Source organism: Mandrillus leucophaeus, unplaced genomic scaffold, assembly GCF_000951045.1.
Source record: "Mandrillus leucophaeus isolate KB7577 unplaced genomic scaffold, Mleu.le_1.0 Scaffold149, whole genome shotgun sequence".
Lineage (NCBI taxonomy): Eukaryota > Metazoa > Chordata > Mammalia > Primates > Cercopithecidae > Mandrillus > Mandrillus leucophaeus.
In genome coordinates, this window is record NW_012101465.1 from 4,365,356 (window position 1) to 4,390,023 (window position 24,668).

Here is a 24,668-nt window from a genome sequence, read left to right on the forward strand (position 1 = left end):
TGTGTCCCAGAGATTCTGGTATGTTGTATGTTTGTTCTGATTGGTTTCAAAGAACTTATTTATTTCTGTCTTAATTTCGTTGTTTACCCAGTAGCCACTGAGGAGCAGGTTGTTCAGTTTTCATGTTGTTGTGACGTTTTGAGTGAGTTTCTTAATCCAGAGTTCTAATTTGATTACACTGTGGTCTGAGAGATTGTTTGTTATGATTTCTGTTATTTTGCATTTGCCGAGGAATGTTTTACTTCCAATTATGTGGTCAATTTTAGTATAAGTGCTACGTAGTGCTGAGTAGAATGTATATTCTGTTGATTTGGAGTGGAGAGTTCTGTGGATGTCTATTAGGTCTGCTTGATCCAGAGCTGAGTTCAAGTCCTAAATATCCTTGTTAATTTTCTGTCTTGATCTGTCTAATACTGACAGTGGGGTGTTAAAGTCTCCCACTATTATTGTGTGGGAGTCTAGGACTCTTTGTAGATCTCTAAGAACTTGCTTTATGAATCTGGGTGCTCCTGTATTGGGTGCATATATATTTAGAATAGTTAGCTCTTCTTGTTGCATTGATTCCTTTACCATTATGTAATGCCCTTCTTTGTCTTTTTTGGTCTTTGTTGCTTTAAAGTCTGTTTTATGAGAGATGAGGATTGCAACCACTGATTTTTTTGATTTCCATTTGCTTGGTAAATCTTCCTCCATCCCTTTATTTTGAGTCTATGGGTATCTTTGCATGTGAGATGGGTCTCCTGAATACAGCACACTGATGGATTTTGACTCTTTATCTAATTTGCCAATCCGTGCCTTTTAATTAAGGCATTTAGCCTGTTTACATTTAAGATTTATATTGTTTTGTGTGAAACTGATCCTGTCATTATGATGCTATCTGATTATTTTGCCCATTAGTTGATGAAGTATCTTCATAGTGTCGATGGTCTTTACATTTTGGTTTATTTTTGCAGTGGCTGGTCCCTGTTGTTCCTTTTCATATTTAATGCTTCCTTCAGGAGCTCTTGTAAGGCAGGCCTGGTGGTGACAGAATCCTTCAGCATTTGCTTGTCCATAAAGGATTTTATTTCTTTTTCACGTATGAAGCTTAGTTTGCTTGGATATGAAATTCTGGGTTGAAAATTCTTTTGTTTAAGAATGTTGAATATTGGCCCCCACTCTCTTGTGGCTTGTAGGGTTTCTGCAGAAAGATCTACTGTTAGTCTGATAGACTTCCCTTTGTGGGTGACCCAACCTTTCTCTCTGGCTGCCCTTAATATTTTTTCCTTAATTTCAACCTTGGTGAATCTGATGACGATGTGTCTTGGGGTTGCTCTTCTCAAGGAGATATTCTTGAGGAGTATCTTTGCAGTGTTCTCTGTATTTCCTGAATTTGAACGTTTGCCTGTCTTGCTGGGTTGGGGAAATTCTCCTGGATAATATCCTGAAGTGTGTTTTCCAACTTAATTCCATTCTCCTTGTCACTCTCAGGTACACCAATCAAACATAGGTTTGGTCTTTTCCCATAGTCCTTTATTTCTTGGAAGCTTTGTTCTTTCCTTTCCATTCTTTTTTCTCTAATCTTGTCTTCATGTTTTATTTCATTAATTTGATCTTCAGTCTCTGATATCCTTTCTTCTGCTTGATTGATTCGGCTATTAATAGTTGTGTATGCTTCATGAAGTTCTTGTACTGTGTTTTTCAGCTCCATCAGGTCATTTATGTTCTTCTCTAAAGTAGTTATTCTAGTTGCAGTTCCTCTAACCTTTGTTCAAGGTTCTTAGCTTCCTTGCATTGGGTTAGAACATGCTCCTTTACCATGGAGGACCTTGTTATTACCCACCTTCTGAAGCCTACTTCTGTCAGTTTGTCAAACTCATTCTCCGTCCAGTTTTGTTCCCTTGCTGGCAAGGAGTTGTCATCCTTTGGAGGAGAAGAGACATTCGGTTTTTGGAATGTTCAGCCTTTTTGTGCTGGTTTTTCCTCATCTTCTTGGATTTATCTACCTTTGGTCTTTGCTGTTGGTGACTTTCAGATGGAGTTTTTGCATGGTCTTCCTTTTTGTTGATGTTGATGCTATTGCTTTCTGTTTGTTAGTTTTCCTTCTATCAGTCAGGCCCCTCTTCTGCAGGTCTGCTGGAGTTTGCTCGGGTCCACTCCAGATCCTGTTTGCCTGGGTATCACCAGTGGAGGCTGCAGAAAAGCAAATATTGCTGCCTGCTCCTTCCTCTAGAAGCTTCATCCCAGAGGGCACATGCCAGATGCCAACTGGAACTCTGTTCTACGAGGTGTCTGTTGAATCCTGCTGGAAGGTGTCTCCCCATTAGGAGGCAAGGGGTTCAGGGACCCACTTGAGGAGGCAATCTGTCCCTTAGCAGAGCTCAAGCCCTGTACTGGGAGATCTGCTGCTCTCTTTAGATCCAGCAGGCAGAAACATTTAAGTCTGCTGAAGCTGCACCCACATCCGCCCCTTCCCTCAGGTGCTCTGTCCCAGGGAGATGGGAGTTTCATCCACAAGCCCCTGACTAGGGCTGCTGCCTTTCTTTCAGAGATGGCCTGCCCAGAGAGGAGTAATCTAGACAGGCAGTCTGGCTACAGCCGCTTTGTGGAGTTGCAGTGGGCTATGCACAGTCAGAACTTCCTGGGAGCTCATTTACACTGTGAGGGAAAAATCGCCTACTCAAGCCTCAGTAATGGTGGATGCCCTTCCTCCACCAAGCTCGAGCATCCCAGGTAGATTTTAGAGTTCTCACTGGCTATTCAAGCCAGTGAGCCTTAGCTTGCTGGGCTCTTTGGGGGTGGGATCCAATGAGCATGACCACTAGTATCCTTGTCTTCAGCCCCTTTTCCAGGGGAGTGAATGGTTCTGTCTTGCTGGTGTTCCAGATGCCACTGGGGTACAAACAAAAACTCCGGCATCTAGCTCAGTGTCTGCCCAAACGGCCACCCAGTTTAGTGCTTGAAACCCAGGGCCCACATGGTGTAGGCACACGAGGGAATCTCCTGGTCTGTGGGTTGTGAAGACCCTGGGAAAAGCCAAGTATCTGGGCCAGATAGCTCTATCCCTCATGGCATGGTCCCTCACAGATTCCTTTGGCTAGGGGAGGGAGTTACCTCACCCCTTGCCCTTCTCAAGTGAGGCAACGCCCCACCCTGCTTCTGGTCACCCTCTGTGGGCTGCACCCACTGTCTAAACAGTCCCCATGACATGAACCAGGTACCTTAGTTGGAAATGCAGAAATCACCCACCTTCTGCATTGGCCTCGCTGGGAGCTGCAGACCGGAGCTGTTCTTATTTGGCCATCTTGCCTGGGAATAATTTTATGTGTCAACATATCTATTCTGAAGATGTTCCAAGTACTGATTAGAGGGAATGTGTATACTGTAGCTGTTGGATGAAATATTCTGTAAATGAATGTTAGATCCATTAGTCTAAAGAGCAGTTTAAATCCAGTATTTCTTTGTTAGTTTTCTATGTAGATGATCTGCTTAATGCTGAGAGTGGAGTGTTGAAGTCCCCAAGTATTATTGTATTGGAATTCCTCTCTTCCTTTAAATCTAATATTTGTTTTATATATCTGGATGCTCTGGTGTTAGGTGAATATATGTTTCAGGATTTTTATTTCCTCTTGCTGGACTGATCCTTTTATCATGATATAATAACTTTTTGTGTCTCTTTGAAGTATAGCTACTCCTGCTCATTTGTTGTTTTCATATGCATCCAATATCTTTTTCATCCCTTTACTTTCAATCTATATGTCTTTAAGGTGAGGTGAGTTTCTTGTAAGCAGCATATAGTTGGATCATGTTTTTAAAATTCATTTAGCCACTCTGTCCTTTAAGTGAAAAGTTTAATCTGTTTACATTCAAGATTATTATTGATATGGGAGGGCCTACTCCTATTATTTTATTAATTGAGTTGTTGTTGTTTTGAATATTCTTTGTTTCTTTCCTGTTTATCATTGTGTTTGGTTTTCTGTAGTTGTAACCATTGGATCCTTTCCATTCCTTATGGTGTGTTTGCTCTACCAGTGTTTTTTATACTTTTGTGAGTTTTCATGATGGTAGATAGTATCCTTTTTTGTTTCCAGGTGTAGGACTCCCTTAAAGCATTTTTTACAGGACCATACTAGTGGTGATGAATTCCTTCAGCTTTTGCTTATTTGAGAAAGACTTTATTTGTCCTCCTTTTATAAAGGATAATTTTGCTGGATCCTTGGCTGGCAACTTTTTCTTTCAGTATATAAAATGTATTATTCTACTATCTCCTGGCTTGTAAGATGTCTACTGCTTAGATGTCTACTGTTAGTCTGAGTGGGGTTCCCTTATAAGTCATTAGATTCTTTCTCTTACTGTTGTTTGAATTATCTTTGTCTTTCACTTTTGACAGTTTGGCTGCACTGTGCCATGAATAAGAGTTTTTGAATTATGTCCATTTGAAAGTCTTTGAGCTTTCTAGATCTTAATATCTAAATTTCTTGCTAGACTTAGGATGTTTTCAGCTATTATTTTGCTAAATAGGTTTTCTGTGTCTTTCATTTTCTCTTTGCCTTATGGGACACTGGAAATTCAAATATTTGGTCACTTTATGGCATTCTATATATCATGTGGGCATTCTTCATTCTTGTTTATTTTTTTAAATTTTTATCTGGGTTATTTCGGAAGACCTGTCTTCAAGTTCTGAAATGCTTTTTTCTCCTTGATCTAGTGTGTTATTAAAGCTTTTGAATGTATTTTTATGTCATTTGGTGAATCTTTGGTTTCAGAATTTGTTTGGTTCTTTATTATGATATCTATCTCTTAATAAATTTCTTATGTCCTTAATTATTTTTCTGATTTCTTTGTATTGTTCATTTGTGTTCTCTTATATCCCACTGAGCTCTTTAATATCATTAATTTGAATTCTTTTTCCAGAATTTCATAAATTTATTTTTCATTGAAATCTGTTGCTGGAGAATTGTGATCCTTTGGAGATTTCATATATCCCTGCTTTTTTGTTTCTTGGGTCCTGACATTGGTATCTGCACCTCTGATATAATAGTTGCTTCTTTCATTTTTTTGAATTTGCTTTGTAGAGAAGGTTTTCCTGAAGATGTATCCATGATGTTGGTTGGGTACAGCAGTTCGGCTTTAATTCTGGGTATGCAGTAGTGTAGTCTCTGTATGGTTTTTTTTTTTTTTTTTTTTTGGCTGTAAACAGCATCAGCAGTGTCTGTGATTTCCTTAGTTACATAGGGTATGGTTGTTAGTGGAGACTGTGATGAAGTTTTTCAGGGATGGGGATGTCAGTTAAGTCAGGTAAGTCAGTCCTTGGGCCCCAGTGGTAGCAGCAGCAGGCTGTATGTTCCTGTTTTGGGGTCCCAGGGCGGCATATGCTTGCAGCAGTATTGCCAGGTCTAGTAGGGCTAATTATTGGGTCACCAGGTGGCTTTCTCTGGTGCTGATAGTAATGGTGGTGAGCTGAGTGGGTAGGAAGGTCCTCAGTCCCGTGGGCATCAGAAATTGCTTGATTAATGGCAATAGCAGTGGTAGGACAACCCTCTGACTCCCAAGTGGTCCATACTGGTGCTGGTGGTGGCTGTGACAGGCTGAGCAGATCAGTACTCAGGCCTGCAGGTGGCATGTACAGGTGGTGCCAGCTGTAGTAGTAATAGCAGGATGGGTGAGCTTATTCTCAGGTCCCTGTGAGGGATGCCAACAATGGTGGATAGGGAAGGGTGATCCCCAGGCATGCTTGTGTGTGAATGAGGCAGGGCCAGCCTGGGTGGATCTATCCTCAGGCTCCATGTGATGTTTGCAGGCACTGGCTATGGTAGACAAGGATAGGGTAATTCCCAGGACCCCAGATGAATGCTTGAGTGGGGGCAGCAGTGGTTGTGCTGCAGTCCTACTACTGAGGAGGGCAAAGTTGCTTTCAGTGGCAGCAACCATAAACAGGCAGCTGGGGCATGAACACTTTTGTCCCAGTTGGTGGCTTTGGGCAGAATAGCATCTCATGGCACTTGTAGATGTGTGGTGTCCCCACTACCGGGGTTGTGGGGTCACTGACAGTGGCTTATGATTCATGCCTGGTGGCAGCAGCCAGAAGTGACAGTCGGCTGAGGGCAAGGGATGTCAACTGGGCTTCAGAAATGTGGCGATGAAGAGGCTGTTGGGCCCTAGGGTAGGAGGCGGTCTGGTAGGGACTAGGCTCTCAAAGTGGCACCTTGCTATAGCTGCTGAGGACTTGGTGGCTGTATGGAATCCAGTGTGAATTCCCTTCCTCAAGCAATGCTGTCATGTGATCTCTAGGCAACTCCGTGTTAGTCTCAGGACTCACAAGGGTTGAGACTCTACAATGGCTAAGATTGCAGGAGTCTGTGGTGGGAATCTGTACCAATGGGAGGTTGTTCACTTACCCTTTTCCCACAGTTGGGAACCTCTACAGGCTTCCAGTTGATCCCAGCAGAGCATGTTACCTTGCTTTTCTCCTCTTCATTGCCTTAGGTGTTTCCTGTTACTTCTCTACTGAAAGTGTTCTCTGTTAGGTGTTCTATTATCTACTTGCTGTTTAGGTTCTTGTTTGTGGAGGAGTGAGTACCACATTCCTCTATTCAGCCACCTTGAATATGCATTCTTGACTGACTTCTTTAACATACCTCAATATATCCAAGGTCATCCATATTGTAGCATGTATTACTACTTCATTCATTTTATTATAATATTTTATAGATATAGAATGTTATATTTATCCATTCTTTACAAGATGGGCATTTGGGTTGTTTCTACTTTTTGACTTTTATGAATAATGCTGCTATAAATATTTGTGTACAAGTTTTTGCATGGACATATGTTTTCAGTTTTCTTGGGTATACACCCAAGAGTGGAATTGTTGGGCCATATGGTAGCTGTATGTTTAACTGTCTAAGGTCCTTTCAAACTGTTTTCCAAAGTAATTGCAAAATTTTACATTCCTGTGAGCATTCTAATTTCTCCATATCCTCTCCAAACCTTGTCCATTTTGTAATGATATCATCCTAGTGCATGTGAAATGATCTTATTGTGGTTTTTGGTTGGCATTTTCCTAATGACTAATGATATTGAATAGGTTTTGATGTGTGTAATGGCTATTTGCATATCTTCTTTTGGGAAAAGTCTATTTAAATACTTAGCCCATTTTTTAACTGGGGTATTTGTCTTTCTGTTGCTGAGTTGTAAGAATTTTTATACATCTTGAATGAAGGCCTTTTTTCAGACATATGACTCGCAAATACTTCTTTTTTTCACTTCTTTTCATCTTTTGGGTTGTCTTTTTGTTTTCTTGGTGGTGTCATTTGAAGTACAAATATTTTCAATTCTGATAAAGTGCAATTTATCAAATTTGTCTTTGCTTGTGTTTTCGGTACCGTATTTAGGAAATCGTTGCCTAACCAAAAGTCACAGAAACTTATGCCTGTGTTTTCTTCTAACAGTTTTCTAGTTTTAGCTCTTATGTTTAAATCTCAATAGATTTTGAGTTAATTTTTGTATATGATGTGAGATAGGGGTCTAATCTTATTCTTTTACATGTGAATACACAGTTGTCCCAGCACCATTTATTAAAAAGATTATTCTTTACTACCAATAAATTTTCTTGCCACCCTTGTCAAAATCAATTGAACACAGGTATAAGTGCTTGCTTCTGGACTATACATCTATTTCTTTGATCTATTTGTCTATTCTCAGCCCACTGTCTTGATTATTATAGCTTTATAGTAAATTTGAAATTGAGAAGTGTGTGTCCCCCAGTTATGTTCTTCTTTTTGAGGATTGTTTTGGCTATTTGGGGGCCTTTGCAATTATATATAAATTTTAGGATCAGCTTGTCAATTCCTGTAAAAAAGCCAGCTAGAATTTTGATAGGGGTTGTATTGAATCTGCAGATCAATTAGGTAAATATTGTCATGTAATAATATTGCTTCCAGTCCATGAACATGGTATATCTTTCCATTTATTTAGGTCTTCTTTAACTTCTTTCAATAATGTTCTGTAGCTTTCAGTGAACAAGTCTTGCACTTCTTTTGCTAAACTTATTCTGAACTATTTTATTGTTTGGGATGCTATTATAGTTAGGATTATTTCATTTTCTTACATTTACAGATTGTTCTTTGCCAGTTTATAGAACTACAATTGACTTTTGTATATTGATTTTGTATTCTGCCACCTTGCTGAATGTATTTATTACTTCTAATAATTTTTTTGTGGAAAGACTGCTTCAAATTTGTATCCCTTTTAACTCTTCGCCAGGAGAACAGTAGCATCTAATCTAATTGATGAAAGCCCAACACACAAAGCATGAGTCATTACTTATGGATCTTTTTTTATCTGGCACAGTGACTTTTACTTTCCCTTCTCCTCAGCTTCTAGATCCCATTTGTTGAGCTCAACTGAGCAGAGTCTCTATGAAGGGCAGGGTAATATGCACTCTCTCCCTCTCTGTACCAATTTATGTGTCTGTGACTAAGTATGTAAGTTAAACTGAACTCTCTTCATAGGCATTAGGATTCACAAACCTTGATTACATGTGGAAGGTAGATGGTAGGAGGTTTCATTATCCCATTTGCCTCGTTTCTAATCTGCTTTCCAGTCCTGTCAACTACTAGTACTGCCAAAGAGTTCTGGATTTGGGGGGATAATAGATACTTGTAATTGCTAATAAAGCTGACACTTTGATACACATGTGTTTTTTTATTGTATTCTCTATCAAAACCTGAAGGAAAGGAGGACTGAGGCATACATCTGTATTTTGCCTATCTTAAAAGAATAGTTTTACATAACCAGCATCAACAAGAAAAGTTTACTGTTCTGGGAAATTCCATCCACTTTGCTTAACTTTATTTTGAAATACATAGAGACTCTATGGTGTGTCTGCCCACCCATTTACCCTGAAGGATCTATAAAATATTCAAAGAAATAGTAAATGTCCATATACTAGATTTTCTTGAGCAGCAAATCACTGTATGCACTAGGAAGGTCCCCAAACATAATTTATATATTGCCTGGGTAGAGATATACTGAACTTTCAAAGGTAATAGAAAGGAAGAGTAGAGGGAAGAAATGGATAGATGAATAAACAACTCAAGAAAGAGGAAAATAGAATTAATTTCTAGAATAAATAGAGCAGGTCAGGATAATAGTCAAAAGCTATAGCTCACCACAAGAGATGATTTATCTATTCATTTGTATATGATTTATCAGTTGACAAGAAGGCTATAAAGGTTATGTTATTTGAAGGGTACTAAAAGACCCCTTTCTTTTCCATTGAGCCCTAGTGGTCCCTCAAATTGCTTGTATTTCGGGAACCATACCTTTAGCTTAAAACAATATCTTGTGAGAACCTCTAATAGATACTAATGTTAGTTAGAAGGGCTAGAATATCAGTAGGGAAATATGTCCTAAGAGAATAAAAGGGTTTCATTGTAGTCAATGCATAAGTGGTTCATATAAAGTGCTTTCTAGTAATTGGCTACAAAATCAGGGAAAAGTAATATTTTGAGATTGAAAAATCAACCCATAATAAATGGACTCAACCCATACAGACCAAACTGTCTAAGAGAAGAGTTGAAATAAAATGTCAACCCTTTCAATTGCTTGGCATAACTTCATGAGACATGTAATACATCATAGAATAAGGAGTTTAATATTAAAAATTTATCAGTGTTTCCTATTATCCAAAAGAGAAAGATCTGTGTGTTCCTTATGGACTTCAAGAGTATTTCCTGTCTTTTTTTACTTTTCATGTCCCCATTATTGAGAAACAGTTGAACAAGATTTATATCTCTACATGGGTAGCTTTTCCTCTTAATTTAGTCTAGGAGTTTCTGTGTTAGTAATTGATTTCTTGCAAGTTGGGTGAACTTTAGTCACCTAGAGGCTGATTATCTCTAAAGGATCTAATAGCATCCCCCTCTTGCTTTTGCAAAGCTGAAAAATACATCAAGGATAATGGAAATCACACTGAAACAATATCATTATTGGAGCACTACCTTAGCAGCCAACTGGTTTTTCTTTCTCTGACAGTTTTCCTTAAAGGTATCACTTAAAGGAGGTGTGGGGGGTGGCTATTGAAATCATGCCTAAAATATTTAAAATCAACTCAAGGCCTTGTGGGTGCAGTGAGAAGGAAGGAGAGGGAGGGTTCTGGATGACTTGGTTAGTCAGAGACTATATCACAAAAATCTGGGTCCAAAGGGGAGATAAAAGAAAATGAAGTAGGATAAAGAAGAAAATAGTGTGATGATATTTGGACAGATATAAAACTGTCTTTGGCTCTGCCACTAACCTGGGACAACTTACATGTTGCTCTCAAGCTTGGTGTTCTTGTGTTTGGATTGAGAATATTATTGAGGCACTACCTTGGCAGCCAACTGGTTTTTCCTTCTCTGACAGTTTGGACTTTTTAGGAATCCAGCATAGTACCTGACACCTACTACATTCTCAAAATATATTAGCATCCTTCTATTTCTCTCTGTGTCTAAATTAGGGGCTGCTCTCAATATTGGCCAAACATCAGGCTTACTGTCCAGTTTAAATTTGGATCTGGCTTTAGGGTAACACGCACACATTTCTTGACTAGGCACCAGCATCAAATGAATGTCTAGTTAGTTCTCTCATGCAGTCTCCCCCCACCTTCACAGACACAGTGGTAGATCAACACAAATATCATTTTTTTCTGGAGATCAGAACCTGGATGTTTAATCTGTTTTTGGAACATAAAGTGGGTCCTTAGATCACAGCCACCTCAGCAGTGACTAGCAGTAAGTGATCACAGATTGTTCTTTGTGATGAAAACAATTTCCCTCATACCTTGAACATCATTATGAATTCATGAGGCTCTGTTATTATCTGCTTTGTGTCACTTTTGTGAATTTCCTCCTCTGCCTTCTCCATCCCTCAGAAAGGGTACAATTACGAATTCGCAAAACAATTGAGCTTCGAGTTTGAAGCATTTCACCCTTGGCAACTAGAATCTTTAATCATTATGCACATTGCAAGTAAAAAAAAGCTAATACCTTATCTTGGTGAACAAGAGTCAGTACTTGCCATGTAGATGTCTCAAAGTACTGATAATATAGGTGAAAAACAAACTAATTTTAGTCTTTGATTGTAGAAAGACTTTGCGTTATATTAGAGTGGTTTATGCAGTACAGTTTTGTTGACTTTTTAGTTGAGCTACTCAAGTCCAAAAACAACTGGAACCTCTTCTTCCTTAATGTATAATTTCTGAAAACAATAGTTTTAAAAAATGATCATTTTTATATCCTTGGTATAGATGATTAAAGTGTGTATGCTTGTAAATGTACTTGTTAATTACTTTACATCTATTTATTTATCTCTATTAATGTGAAATGCTTTAATAATGTTTATATCCCACAGATTTTTTTATTTTTCAGTGAGATTTCTTAAAAGTGACCTTTTCCTTCTTAACTTTGATTATTTGTGACCGTCTCTTAATGTATCATATCATGTAAATGTCTGTTTGACAATATTTCTATGTAGGAATGAAGTCACACATTGAACAAATCTCCAATACCTTAATTACTTCAACCAGTGAATGAAAGTATGTGCCCATTTAAACAAGCCATGTTGTTGATGTTGTTGTTGTTCAAAAATATTCATTAAGCACCTATTTTATACTCGTCATGTTATAGAACCACATGAACCAATATTCCACTGAAAAGATATGGCCCCTTCCTGCCATTAAGAAAATTTTAATCTACATGAGAGAAATGAACTAAACATATATATGTGAAGAATCTGAAGAACACACTGTTACCTTTACTTATCTGCCTTTTCTCATATTGCTCCCTCAATCTAGAAAATCTATTTACCTTTATTCTTTCACTCTTGTTGACATGATGTCCTAGAATGCAAGAGAAGCAATAAGGGAAATGTATATAATCATTAAGAAGAAATTGATTAAAGAGAGAGATCCTTTAAAGGATGTCCATGCTGTTTTAAAAATTCGTATGAAAACAAAACACTGTGCTGCAAATTAGCCCATAATCAAATGTATAACCATGAGTTCAGAATGTTTCAGTATTTGAGCAAATATAAGTTGAAATGTACGACAAAAACTCAAAGGAGAGTCTTGTCATAAAGGGTGGAAGGGTGTCATAAATGAAATTCTGTGTAATCAGTGGAGCAGAAAAGATAAAGATAAACTCAAGAAACCAATTTGGCTACATATAGAGTTCTTTGACAAACATGTGTACAATGATTGAAATATGTTAAAGTATGGAAAAAAAATAAAAATATCCAAGAATGTGAAAATAAGAGGTGGCACAAACAGCCTATTTTTGAGAGGTCTTGAGTAGCAGTTTATGGAGTTCTGTCTCAGGCTCTTCTCATTGAACATCATCAAGAACTTGGAAGAGAATATTAGCTTTGTGCTTGACGTGCTTGCCCAAAATATCATGCAATAAGGACTATCCTAAAAGCTCCTGACAGCTTCAAAAAAGGGTTAGATTTTGCCAAGGGAAATGCAAGTTCATCAATGTAGAGTTATGCACACATTTAAAGAACATCTGCCCCTGAATGAAATAGGGTATGAATTTACCAGCAATGCACATGGTGGTTGACGGTAAGTTCAGCATGACTCAGTAATGTGGTATGTCTGCATGGTGACTTAATTTGATGCTTGAATGCAGATCAAAGATTGTGATGGTGAACCACACTTGGAGTAGTGTGTTCCATTCCGGGTACCACATTTTAAGGGGAATGTTGACCAACTGGACTATGTCCCACATAGAGGAGTGAGAGTAGAATGGAAAGGGAATTGCAAACAGCCTTGCAGAAAAACACATATGAACAGGGTATTTAGCTTAGAGAAGAGGAGACACTCATAGAGATGTAATAATTGTCCTCAGATTCTGAAAGGGCTGATCTCTGGAAAAGTGATTATGATTGATCTCTGTGTCTAGGAGAAGAAAACCAGGACAGAAGAGTTGGAACTAGTGTGGGGCAGGTTTTGGATGAATAATGAGATATAACATCTAAAATAGTCCAGATATGGAGTCAGTTTCATCAGGAGGTCTGTCTTGTTAATGATGTTTAAACGGAAAGCCCTGTCTCCAAGTTCTTCCAAGTCCTGCAGCCTACCTGGTGCCTCCACTCCTTCCCAGGCTCTATCTGCTCTCTATTTACAGAGTCTTCCAAGACCTCCCCTTTCCACCCAACTTCTCTTCATCTGTTTTATTCCCCTTCTATCTTTTCCAGGAGCCTTATTTCTTCCCAAACCTTCTAAGCCCTCTCTGTTACCTAGTCCTTTAAAATACCCCAGCTACCATCCTGCATTCTCAGCCGGAAAAACTCAACCTTTCTCATGAAAGCACAAATCATGTGTCTACTCATGAAGTTAATTTAGCCCCTTCATCATTTGTATTTCCACAGCACTCTCTTCCTGCCATAGCAATGGCATTTACCGACTTATGTTGTAATGATCCATTTATATACATCTCCCTTATTAAAATATGAAGTTAGGAATCCTGACTTCATCATTGTGTTGTCCTCAGCTTTAAGGCAGTGCCTCAGAAAACATGCAGAATGCATGAAGAAAGGTTGATGAATAGCTGGCAGAGGCATGGTAGAAAGGATTGGGGCATCAGGTTGAACTTAGGACTGAGGAAACTCTGAGTTTCCCTTGAGCTTAATAATTCCATGTTTCTATGTAGCACTGCCTCTAAAGGTGATTTCCAAATGAGGAGCTCCAAAAACACTTAAAGGAATGGTAAACTTATTACACTAAGTAGCTAGTCACCCCAAAGTGATGATTTTGAACAGTCAGCACTCTTCTGTGATATTTGTTTGTTGTTTTATGGTCGTAATTGATATTGTAAAGTAGGCAGAATGCAGGATTCCTTAGGGAAATGTTAATCAGAATGGTAGCTGCTGGGAGGTTTGCTTGATGAAATGATTCTGATAACATGATCTAGCAAGGGTAAAGAATTAGCCGATACCTTGAAATTCTGACTGCTTGTGGTCCTTAGCCCAGGGAAGTACCAACCCCGAAGTGGGCATTTGGAATGTATAGTGGTTTGGGTTGTCATGGTGTCTTGGTCTGTTTTCTGTTACTATAATAAAATACTTAAGATGGAATAATTTATAAAGGAAAGAGGTTGATTTAGTTCATGGTTCTGGAGGCTGGGAAGTCTAAGATGAGCAGCTGCATCTCACTGGCTTCTGGTGAGGGCTTTATGCTACCTCATAACACAGAAGCAGCAGAAGGGTACGTAGCAGGCACCTGCAAAAGACACCAAATAGGAGCGGCAGCCTCACTTTAACACAGCTCTCTCTTGCAATAATTAATTCAGTCTTAATAGAGGTCCCTGAATTTACTCTCAAGAGAAAGGCATAAACCTCTCTTAAGGACCCAATCTCCTCTCAAAGGCACTACCTTTCAACACCACCACACTGGAGTCCAAACCTCAACATGAGTTTTGGTGGGGACAAACCATAGTATATGGTGTCTGAGACTGCTTCTGATATTGGTAGGCAGGGACCAGGAGTGTGAACATACTTCAGTATGAGAAACAGTACAGCAACCAGGTAACTCTCATCCAAAATGACAATAACTCACCTCTCAAGAAACACTAAACTATTTAATAAAACAGTAAATAGACATGGTAAAGCAGAGCAAATCCACTGTGGAAGAAACATCTTGTTTCCACCAATGATTAGCGTTCTCTTTCCATAATAGGGAGTTTTTGCTGTGAAGTGGCTGCTTAGACAGAGACTGAATCTCCCAGCATTCTTCATATTTAGATGTAGCCATGTGTCTGAGTTCTATCTGGCCAATGATATGCAGGCAAAAGTATTTATGTACTTCTGTAAATGTAAAAAATGTAAGAAAAATGTAATCTTCTGTATAATTCTCCATTCTCTCTTCCCTTTATACTAGCTGGATGTCAATGTCCAAGGTAACCTAGGAAGTCACATGTTACAGTTGACAAAACTACCTTTAGCCTAGGTCCCTGAATGACTGCCTAAGCAGAGCGTTGCACTTCTTCCTCCCATCTACTGACTGGACTTCACAGGAGCAAAAAGTAAACTTCCGTTGTGCGAAGCTAATGAGGTTTCGGGTTTATCCATTACAGCAGCTAGCATGAATATAACTAGTTCATACAGTTTTAAATAAATGCATCAGTTAGGCAAATTTCTACATATAAATAATATTGGAAATGTTAAAGCATTTCTGAGTTTTTCTTCTTCAGCCAAACCCATTTTATTTTATGCATGAACCAAAGCCATCTTCTTCCTCAGTAAAGTCAGAGCTCTTGCTATCTGTCATTGCTTTCCACATAAGTTAAGAGATTTGAGCTTCTTTCCTGGACAAGATTAGGGAAGCTTTTCTTTCTCAGGCTTTGTCTCTCTGGCATTCACGGAGGGGAGGGGGGCAGTCAGTGTGGAGCCAACTTCTCAGCCAGCCTTTTACTCTCCTCGGTTTGTTTTTGAAATGTTTTTCCCCTTTCTCCTTCCCCCATGGTGTGAGTTCGTGTGTGGCTGGTTTTCTTGGGCACAAGGCCCAGATGAGTTTCAGCTTTGTTTGTTGTTTGTACTGACTGTTCTGAGATCAGCCTCTGATACCCGGTGGGCAGTGTTCCCTGGAATAGGGAACCCTGGTTGCATTCCTTTAAGCCTGGTTTGGGAGATCGTGAGTGCAGGAACACCAGGGTTTTGCAAGGCTTTGTTCATAGACAAGAAAGCTGCAGTGTTTTGTATAGAATAAGAAATACATATATATATGTGGTTTTGGAAACTCCATGTTCTGTTTTAAGCCAATAAAGAATTCCTAAAAGAGAACTGTCCCAGATTATGTTAGCCTACCATGCATACAAAAACCACACAACTGAAGAGTTTAATTAGTTGGGATTTGTTCATGTTCCTTATTAGTGAGAGAAGATATTTACAAACCTCCAAAGGGCAGAAGAAAATCTCGCAAAAGACAGGGACCCATTGGGTTCTTAAAAGTCGGAGAAGCCATATCCAAGGAGTAGAAACAAATCAGAATTGAGCCAAGTCTTAAAAACTGCAACCCAACCCCAACCCAGCTCTTCATCTTATCTGCCCACTAGAGGAAGAGGGGTCCCATCTCTTTTCCTCTAGTGCTCCGATGAGAGATGTCATCTGCAGCCACCTGTGTTCAGTTGAAGATTAACTTCGCTAATCTCAATATTCATACCAGTTAATTCAGCCTGATGTCACCCATTCAGCCTGTCACTGGGGCTGGGTGACCTTGGGCAAGTTGATTAACTTGGCTGATTCTTGTTTTATCTGTTTAATTAGTATGATGGCAGAATGTACTCATTGGCTCACGTATGGAGAAAATTAAATGAAATAGGACATGAGACAGCAAAGCTTAGTAGTTAGGAAAATAGCCTCTGGAGAATGTTGGTCCTATTACTCACTGAGTAATTTTGGACAAGTCACTTAACTTCTGTTTCTATTTCTTTATCTGTAAAATGGAGCTAAGAATAGTATCTACCTCATAGAGTTGTTGTGGGAATTAAATGAGTTAAACCTTTAAAAACATTGGGCTTCTGGTAGGGAGTACATGTTCTATATGTGTTAGTTAAATAAATTGTAGTATTTAGCACATAATGAATGCTCAAGAAGTGCTAGTTGCTATTGTCATCATTATTATAGTTAGATGATGGTCATCATGATCACCACCATCATTGTCATCTCATCATCTAATTATTCTCTTTCTGGACCCTGTTACATTTGACCATATTTATCCTTCCCTTCTTCTCGAAACTCTATTCCCTTGGCTCCTGGATCACCATACTTACTAGTTCTCCAGGCTGTTTTCTGCTCATTTCTCTCCCACCTTTTTCATGAGCGTCTCTTTTCTACAGTACCTGTAACATGCTACTGTCTCCCAAGGTTCTATTTTCAGCCTATCACTCTTCTCATGCTGGAGTGATATCATTCAATCTATTAAATAGTCTATAGTATTAAAGTTATCTCCCATCTGTTGGTAGAAGTTGCTCCTTTCAGATGTCAAATCCACCTCATCAGTTCAGGCTTCCACTAATTCAGGTTACAGATGCTGCTATTTGGCTGGCAGCTGCATGTCTCCATCTGGTCATCCCAGATCATCCAAAAGGAAAGTTATCTTCTGCTTAAGTAAATTCTTGTTCCTCCATTCTGTATCTCACTCGAGGGCACCTTCATCTCTCTGGTCACCCACTCTAGAAATGCAGAGGTCATTCTGGATTCTTTCTTTACCTTCATGCCTCACATCCAAGCCATCACTAATGCCTGCTGGTCTTACGGGGCAGTCTCATTTTTAGCCATTTCACTTCTCAAACTTTTTTCACCGGACCAGATCAATGGAACTTCACCAAGAGGTCTTTTTCCAAACCAGAACCTCTGCCCAGAGTGAGTGCCCTCACTACACGTAATGACTATTCTCCCTCTAACGTTCAGCCGTGATCCATCCCAGAGGATGCCCTCCTCCCCATCACTCCTCTCCCTTTTCACCTGCAAGTTGGGCTCTATCCTGTGTTGGTTTTCCATGTCTGCTGTAACAAATTCCCACAAATTTAGTGTCTGAAAACAATACAAATTTATTACAGTTCTGCATGTCTGAAATCTAATATGGATCTGGGGCTAATGTCAGAGCATCAGCAGGGTTCGTTCCTCTCTGTAGACTTTGGACATGATCCTTGTCCTTAACCTTTTCCAGGCCCTAGAGGCCATCTGCATCCCATGTTCATGGTCCCCTTCCTGCATTTTCAAGTCCAGCAATGGCTGGTTGACTCCTTCTCACACTATATCAATCTGACCTATACTTCTGCTCTCCTCTTTCACTTTTAAAGACCCTTGTGTTTACCATGTGCCCGGCTGGAAAATCCAGGAGAATCTTCCAATCTTAAGGTCAGCTGGTTAGCAAACTAAATTCCTATATCCTATAATGAAGCATGTTCATAGTTTCTAGGAAGTAGGACTTGGATATCTTTGGAGAGGATGTCATTCTGCCTTGTCACAATGTCTCTCTGTGTTCCTATAACATTCTGTGCTTACCTCTATCATTCCACATTAGTAAATATTGTCATAAGCATTTGTATGTTGTCTCTCTGACTTAACTTTGACTGTCTTAAGGTCTTACTCATTTTTGAATCCCTGCCTTAAGAGTAAATAGAAGACTTTCTATACATGTTTTGAAATAATATAGGTAATTCAAATATCTAGTGATAACCTGGGACCCTTTTAGGGATCAGCACAGAAGGGGGATTAACCTATGCCCAGTAATTTGAGTTATGCATGTTAATGATTCCATTTCTATGAGCATTTGTCATCCAATGTGATGGTAGTAATGTAAGTTGCACTGGTCTTCCTGCTCTAGTCGATAATAAAATTATATATTGTAATAAAGTTACATATTGTATATCACATATCAGACATTTTTCTTGGTACCTTCATGCGTTAATTCATTTAGTCTTTACAACAGTCTTCTGCTGTAAGAATAATTAGTATTGCCCATTTTATGAATATGGAAACTGTGGCATCGGGGATTAAATAACTTGCCTAGTGTCAGCCGGCTTAGTATACAGTAATTCTGAGTTAACTAGTCTACTTTGCCAACCCAAACAATCCCTTCTGTGATCAGTCTGCTTAAATGAGAGGCCACTATAGTTAATTTGAAATTTTGTTTATTTCTCATGAAACCTAATAGCCTTTAGCCTCATGGGTTTAAGAAGAGAACTGAGTGAATTAGCTGACTCCATCTGAGATTTTTCAGCCAGCCAACCTCTAACACACACAGGCTATGGGCCTCAAGTGTAAAAATGAGCCATGTATTATCTTTCAAAGCCACCTTGGTCTTTGGGAAAATCCTTGGTCCTAACCGTGAGTCCACGGATGATCATTTTGTCAGTTTGATGAGAGTCAGTCCTAGGGGAAGGCCAGTGTGCCAGGGAGGAAAGATGGAGGGATGAAGCACATTAAATCTGCGGTTGCTTACAGCATCTGCCTTTGATGCTGTCTCTGGGGGACACACTGATCGCCTCCTCCCGGTCAACAAATTCTGTGTCTTCTCAGCAGTTCTGAAGGGGGAAGAGCCCTTTAAGGCATTTTGTACTGACAAGCTTATTTCTCTTAGAGCTCTAGAATGTAATAGAAGCCATCAAAGGCAAGGGATATCAGGAGGTTGTTTTGCACGATGGTAACAGAATTCATAAGTTTTCAGAAGACTCCCGTGCTCATATCAGCAGTTCAATTAGTGGCAGGGTAAACTAATAATATGTATTTCCCATTTGGGGCATTGTTTTTTTTTAAAAAAAGGTTGATTCTCTTTTATTGCAAACAACTTTGTTTAGAAAGCCAATGATATTTTTCACTGAATTCAAAGCTCTTGCTAAACTGTAACCTGAATGGTTTGTAATCTAAGGAAGAAAGAAGGAAAGTGTGAACAACATTAAATGGATACCGTCATCCCAGTATACCTTCAAGAACCCTGCGGTGAAAAGGGAAACTGGTTTTTCTCCACTCAGTAGACATGACGGGCAAGATCTACTATTTTATTTTTTTATATAAGGCGAAGGCTAAGACTCAGTCTCCAGCAAAACCTTGTACAATGCCACATGAATTCAGTGAATTTGGTCTTTCTCTGTTTTCTGTTGTTGGATCTTCAAGTAGACTGAGAAAGGTATTGAATAGCTTTTTTAGGATTAACTTATTCTTAATTACTTCGAAGCCAAAATTGCGTATTGCTTTATTTTCAGTACAATTTTATGCAAATATCTTTACTTTTAAAATATCACATGCTAACATTTATTAATTTTTAGAAAGTTTGAACAATATAAAAACATATAATTATGGTAGTAACTGGCATTTTTCCTAAACTCTTACCCATCAGAATCCTGCTAATAATATGGGAATATATTTTTTCAGATGGTTTTTCCTTCTGTGTGGGTGTGTACACACTTTTTTCCTTTTTCAAAACTGAAATCACTGGGAACATACTTGTCTGTAATTATATTCAGTGAAGAATTTTTACTCTTTGAAGACATACTGCCCTTTTTTTTTTTAATCCTTAGTGCTATAGACTGAATGTGTGCCCAAAAATTCATATGTAAAAACATTCCCAAAATGATAGTATTTGGAGGTGAGGCCTTTGGGGGGTACTTATGTCACACAGATAAAGCTCTCAGAAATAGTATTAGCACCCTTACAAAACAGGCTCTGTGAACCAGGAAATGGGCCCTTCTCAGACACGAAATCTGCCAATGCCTTGATCTCAGATTGCCCAGAAAACTGTGAGAAATAAATTTCTGTTGTTGGTAAGTTACCCAGTTTATGGCATTTTTTTATAACAGCCCAAATGGACTAAGAGTAATAGCTCTGTATTCTGTGGTTACAGTAGAGGCCACTCAGTTTATATTCCATTTTCTACTACTTGAAGGAAAAACAAAAGACCAATTGCTTAATTATTTTCATGGAATGAGTTCATAAAAGTTACCATTTTTAGGTACAAGAATATTTGTATTTTAGATGTTGATAAATACATACATAATTGCCCTCTAAAAATATTTGTATAAATTGATAGCAAGTTTCCCACTTCCTCACTGTTTCCCTTTGCTACTATAAAAAAACAACCACAAATTTGGCAAGTTAAACCACACACATTTTTGTTGTCATTGTTTTGAGACAGGGTCTTACTCTGTCGCCCAGGCTGCAGTGCAGTGGTACAATCTCAGCTCACTGCAACCTCCACCTCTCGGGCTCAAGCAACCCTCCCACTTCAGCCTCCCAAGTAGCTGGGACTACAGGCATGCACCCCCATGCCTGGCTAATTTTTGTATTTTTGTAGACACAGGGTTTCTCCTTGTTGCCCAGACTGGTCTTGAACTCCTGGGCTCAAGTGATCCACAGGCCTCCACCTCCCAAAGTGCTAGAGTTACAGCCATGAACCACATGTCTGGCCAACAAAATTTTTGTGTTTGTTTTTTGAGATGGAGTCTCCCTGTGTCACCCAGGCTGGAGTGCAGTGGCATGATCTCCGCTCACTGCAAGCTCCGCCTCCCAGGTTCACACCGTTCTCCTGCCTCAGCCTCCTGGGTAGCTGGGACTACAGGTGCCCGCCACCACGCCCGGCTAATTTTTTGTTTGTTTGTTTGTATTTTTAGTAGAGACGGTGTTTCACCGTGTCAGCCAGGACGGTCTCGATCTCCTGACCTGTTGATCCTCCTGCCTCGACCTCCCAAAGTGCTGGGATGACTGGCGTGAGCCACTGCACCCGGCCCAAATATGTCTTACAATTAAATCTTACAATTCTGAAGGTCGGAAATCCAAAACGGGCTTCATTGGCTAAAATGAAGGTGTCAGCAGGGCTGGGTTCCCTTTGAAAGCTCTAGGGGAGAATTCATTTCCTTGCTTTGCTTGGTACAAGCTCTAGAAGCCACCCACATTCATTGGCTGACGGCCCCATTCCTTCACCTCAAAGCCGGCAACTTTCAACCTGGTGATTGATCCTTACACAGTCATTTCTATAGTACTTCTTCTCAGTCCTCTTCCAGCTTTAAGGACCCTTGTGATCACATTGGATCCATTTGCATACTCCAGGATCAATTCACTCTTAAGGTCAACTGATTATAACTGTATCTACAACCTAATATGTTAAATATCATGTAACCTAACATATTCACAGATCCTGGGTGTTAGGACATAGATATCTTTGGGGGCTAATATTCTGCCTAACACAACATTAGGCTTTTAGGGGCTAATATTTTGCCTAATACAACAACAGGGGTTCTAGCCCCTTGGAATCTAAAATGAAAATTTTTTCTATCACTTAAAATTATGATTATACTGTGCAGGCATCCTTTCTAATGTTTTTCTGTTCTTTTTCAATGATTGAATTTTTCACACCTTTTCCCCTTATCTTTGTTGACCTCTTAATTACTGGAGTTTTTAATATATTAAGAATATTATATGTATGTTGCAAATATTTTTTCTTAATTTTACATTTTTTAAAACTTATGGTCTCTGTACAGAAGTTTAAAATTTTTATGTCCACATTCCTCGGTCCTTTTTATCAGGCTTTGTCGTCATATCTTTGAACTTAAACCATCATGGCTATGGATTCAACTATGCCCCTGCAAAATTCCTATGTTGAAACCCTGACACCCAAGTGACTGAATTGGAAATATGGACTTTAAGAAGGTGATTAAGGTTGAGTGAGGTCATAAGGCTGGAGCCTTATCTGATAGAACTGGTGTCCTTTTAAAAAGAGACAGAGACACCAGAACTTGCTTTCTCTCCCCACCATCTGAGGAAACAGTGAGCAGGCAGCCCTCTGCAAGCCAGGAAAAGAGCCTCACCAGAATGCCGGTCCCCGATTGCAGAATTCTAGCCTCCTGAAGTATGAGAAATACATTTCTATTGTCTAAGCCCCTAGGCTATGCTATTTTGATGTGGCAGCCCAAGCCGACTAACACAATCACCAGCTTAGAAATACTGAGCAACCACAAAGCTGCCTATAGTTCAATTTTTCCCCCTTCCTAAATGCTCTGTGATTCTGACCCCTTCCCTGAAGCTCTTTAGGCATCAATATGTAAGAAAACGTCCCACGAGTGATCTGATACCATAGAGGCCTTAGCTAGCTACAGCAGATTGTGCTGAGTGTTCTACAGTGAGATATTCTGAAGGTAGAAGACTAAGCGGACTTTGCTTCAGTGTTTACTAAGCACCTTCATTTTAACCAGACTTTATTAAGAGAGTATATCATTTTGAGCAGCTAGTATACAAGGCATTGTAAGGAAATGGTGGGAACACAGCAGACAATGGAAAGCCTTTAAATGTTAAAGCAGTGAAGGCCTCTCTTAGAGGCCAAATAGTGCCCCCAGCTCCACTCTGGCCTTTCACATCCCCTGTCTTCCACCTCACATTACCGCTGTCTATTCCTTATCCAGATGTCCTAAAGTCTCTACATTTTAGTCTTTCCTGAGTTTAAACTGTTTTCCGAACTCTACCACTTACTTCTTTGATCTGTCTTTATCACCTTTTGTTCAGTGTCCTCTTGTTTTTAGAATCACTTTCTGGCTTGAGAGTGGTGTTTGGAGGCTGGAATCCTACAGAGCCTTCTCTTCCCCATGCTTGAGTGAGGTTATTTTTTTTCTGCAGCAAGTGTGACAAATATTTTTAGTGTTTGGATATTATTCTGAAATAGAGTCATTTAAGTTACTCAAATTTGGGAGCTATCTGGAAGTTCATTTTGTGTGACTGGAGGGCTATAATTTATGGTTACGCCAGTATTTGGTTAAATAGATAGTAAAAATCACAATGTTATATATGATAATGTCACAGAATTAAGTACTTTTATTTTCCACTGTTTCTGGGTTGAGCTACTCAAGAATGAGCATAGAAATCTAATATGGAAAATTGGCAAATGTGTACGCATAATGTTGAAACTATATTCTTAATTTGGATAATCTCTCTCAAGGTTTTTTCAAATGCTAGGAGGAGAGTTATATATTTCTTAAGTCATCAGTGGTTATAATGTCAAATTTCTTGGAACATAGTAGAGATTTGTATATAAAATTTAATAATCTTCCCAAACAAAAAATGTGTTTGAGGTCACAGTCTAACATGAATGACATCAACCTTCCTCTTTTGAACTTTTAACAGCTCTCAGCAGTGGATTTCTCCATCTCTGTTAGAGAGCATTTGGTGACTGCCATTGATATGTTTTTTCTTTTTTTAGGACCAGGTAGATCCACCATTGAAGGGCTGGCTCATTATTTGATCTAGAAGAAATGAATGTTAATGTTGGACCTATTCAAGTGTGGCTAAATGCACATCATATCTGTAATCTATTTTGTGTTCATAGAACTTCTGATTCACAGTCCCCCAGAAAATAGGAAAAAAAAAAAAAGTCAGGATGCCATGTGGTCTACAAAAGTGAATCTATGTTTTTCATATTATTTTCTCCAACCCAGATTTTAGATATGGTATATTTTGACCCTGGTCCCCACCAGAGTTTAGCGTTTGATACATTCCATTGTTATCATGGAGAATTCAAGGAATGGAAGAGTTAATTAATTTTAGCCCCTCTTTTACTCTGTTCCACTCACTCTGCCTTCTTTGTTATACAAACATTCCTGGGAGGCTCCTGCCTCAGCACCTTTGCACTGGTTGTTCCCTTAGTCTGAGATCCTCTTTTACCCATTGTTCATTTTCTCATTTCATTTTGGTCTCTCTCAAACATTATCTCATTATAGAAACCTTGCCTGACAACCCTAACATGTCAGCCCCTCTGCGCTGCTTAAGATCTTTCTCTCCTCTTACCTGCTTTTTCTTCTTCCCCAGTATGATTTGGTATCAAAATATTTGTGCAATTTGCAATTCTGTGTTTACAGCCTGTCAAACCACACCCAACACCATCACCTGTTAGAGCAGAGATGTATCCATTTGTATTTCCAGAAACTCAAATAGTATCTAGCACAGGATATGCATTCAATAAAGATTTGAGCAATAAATGGAGAAAGTATAAATATTATCTTTCAATAGTATATAAAGAATGTTGAATACCCAAAGTGATTATGATCTTATCTTCTACCCTCCAATAAACTGTCAAACCAATACGGCATAGTGCAGTGGAATATAATTTTTCAAGTATGTGCCAAAATATGTCTCAACTTTGGGCTGTTAAATAATAGCAAACAAAT

At 39.1% G+C, this 24,668-nt stretch overlaps 1 protein-coding gene across 2 annotated transcripts in view; it reads left to right on the forward strand.

Moving 5' to 3' along the window:
* Window positions 1-24,668, forward strand: part of RARB (retinoic acid receptor, beta) — a 449,839-nt gene that overhangs the window by 65,799 nt on the left and 359,372 nt on the right. The window contains exons 2-5 of one of the 2 annotated variants that reach the window (XM_011974802.1): window positions 14,495-14,519; window positions 15,388-15,398; window positions 15,568-15,592; window positions 22,317-22,332. The exons of the other annotated variant lie outside the window; for it this stretch is intronic. Coding sequence (XP_011830192.1) covers window positions 14,495-14,519; window positions 15,388-15,398; window positions 15,568-15,592; window positions 22,317-22,332 — 77 coding nt within the window. The remainder of the gene's footprint in view (window positions 1-14,494; window positions 14,520-15,387; window positions 15,399-15,567; window positions 15,593-22,316; window positions 22,333-24,668) is intronic. 2 annotated transcript variants of the gene reach the window in all.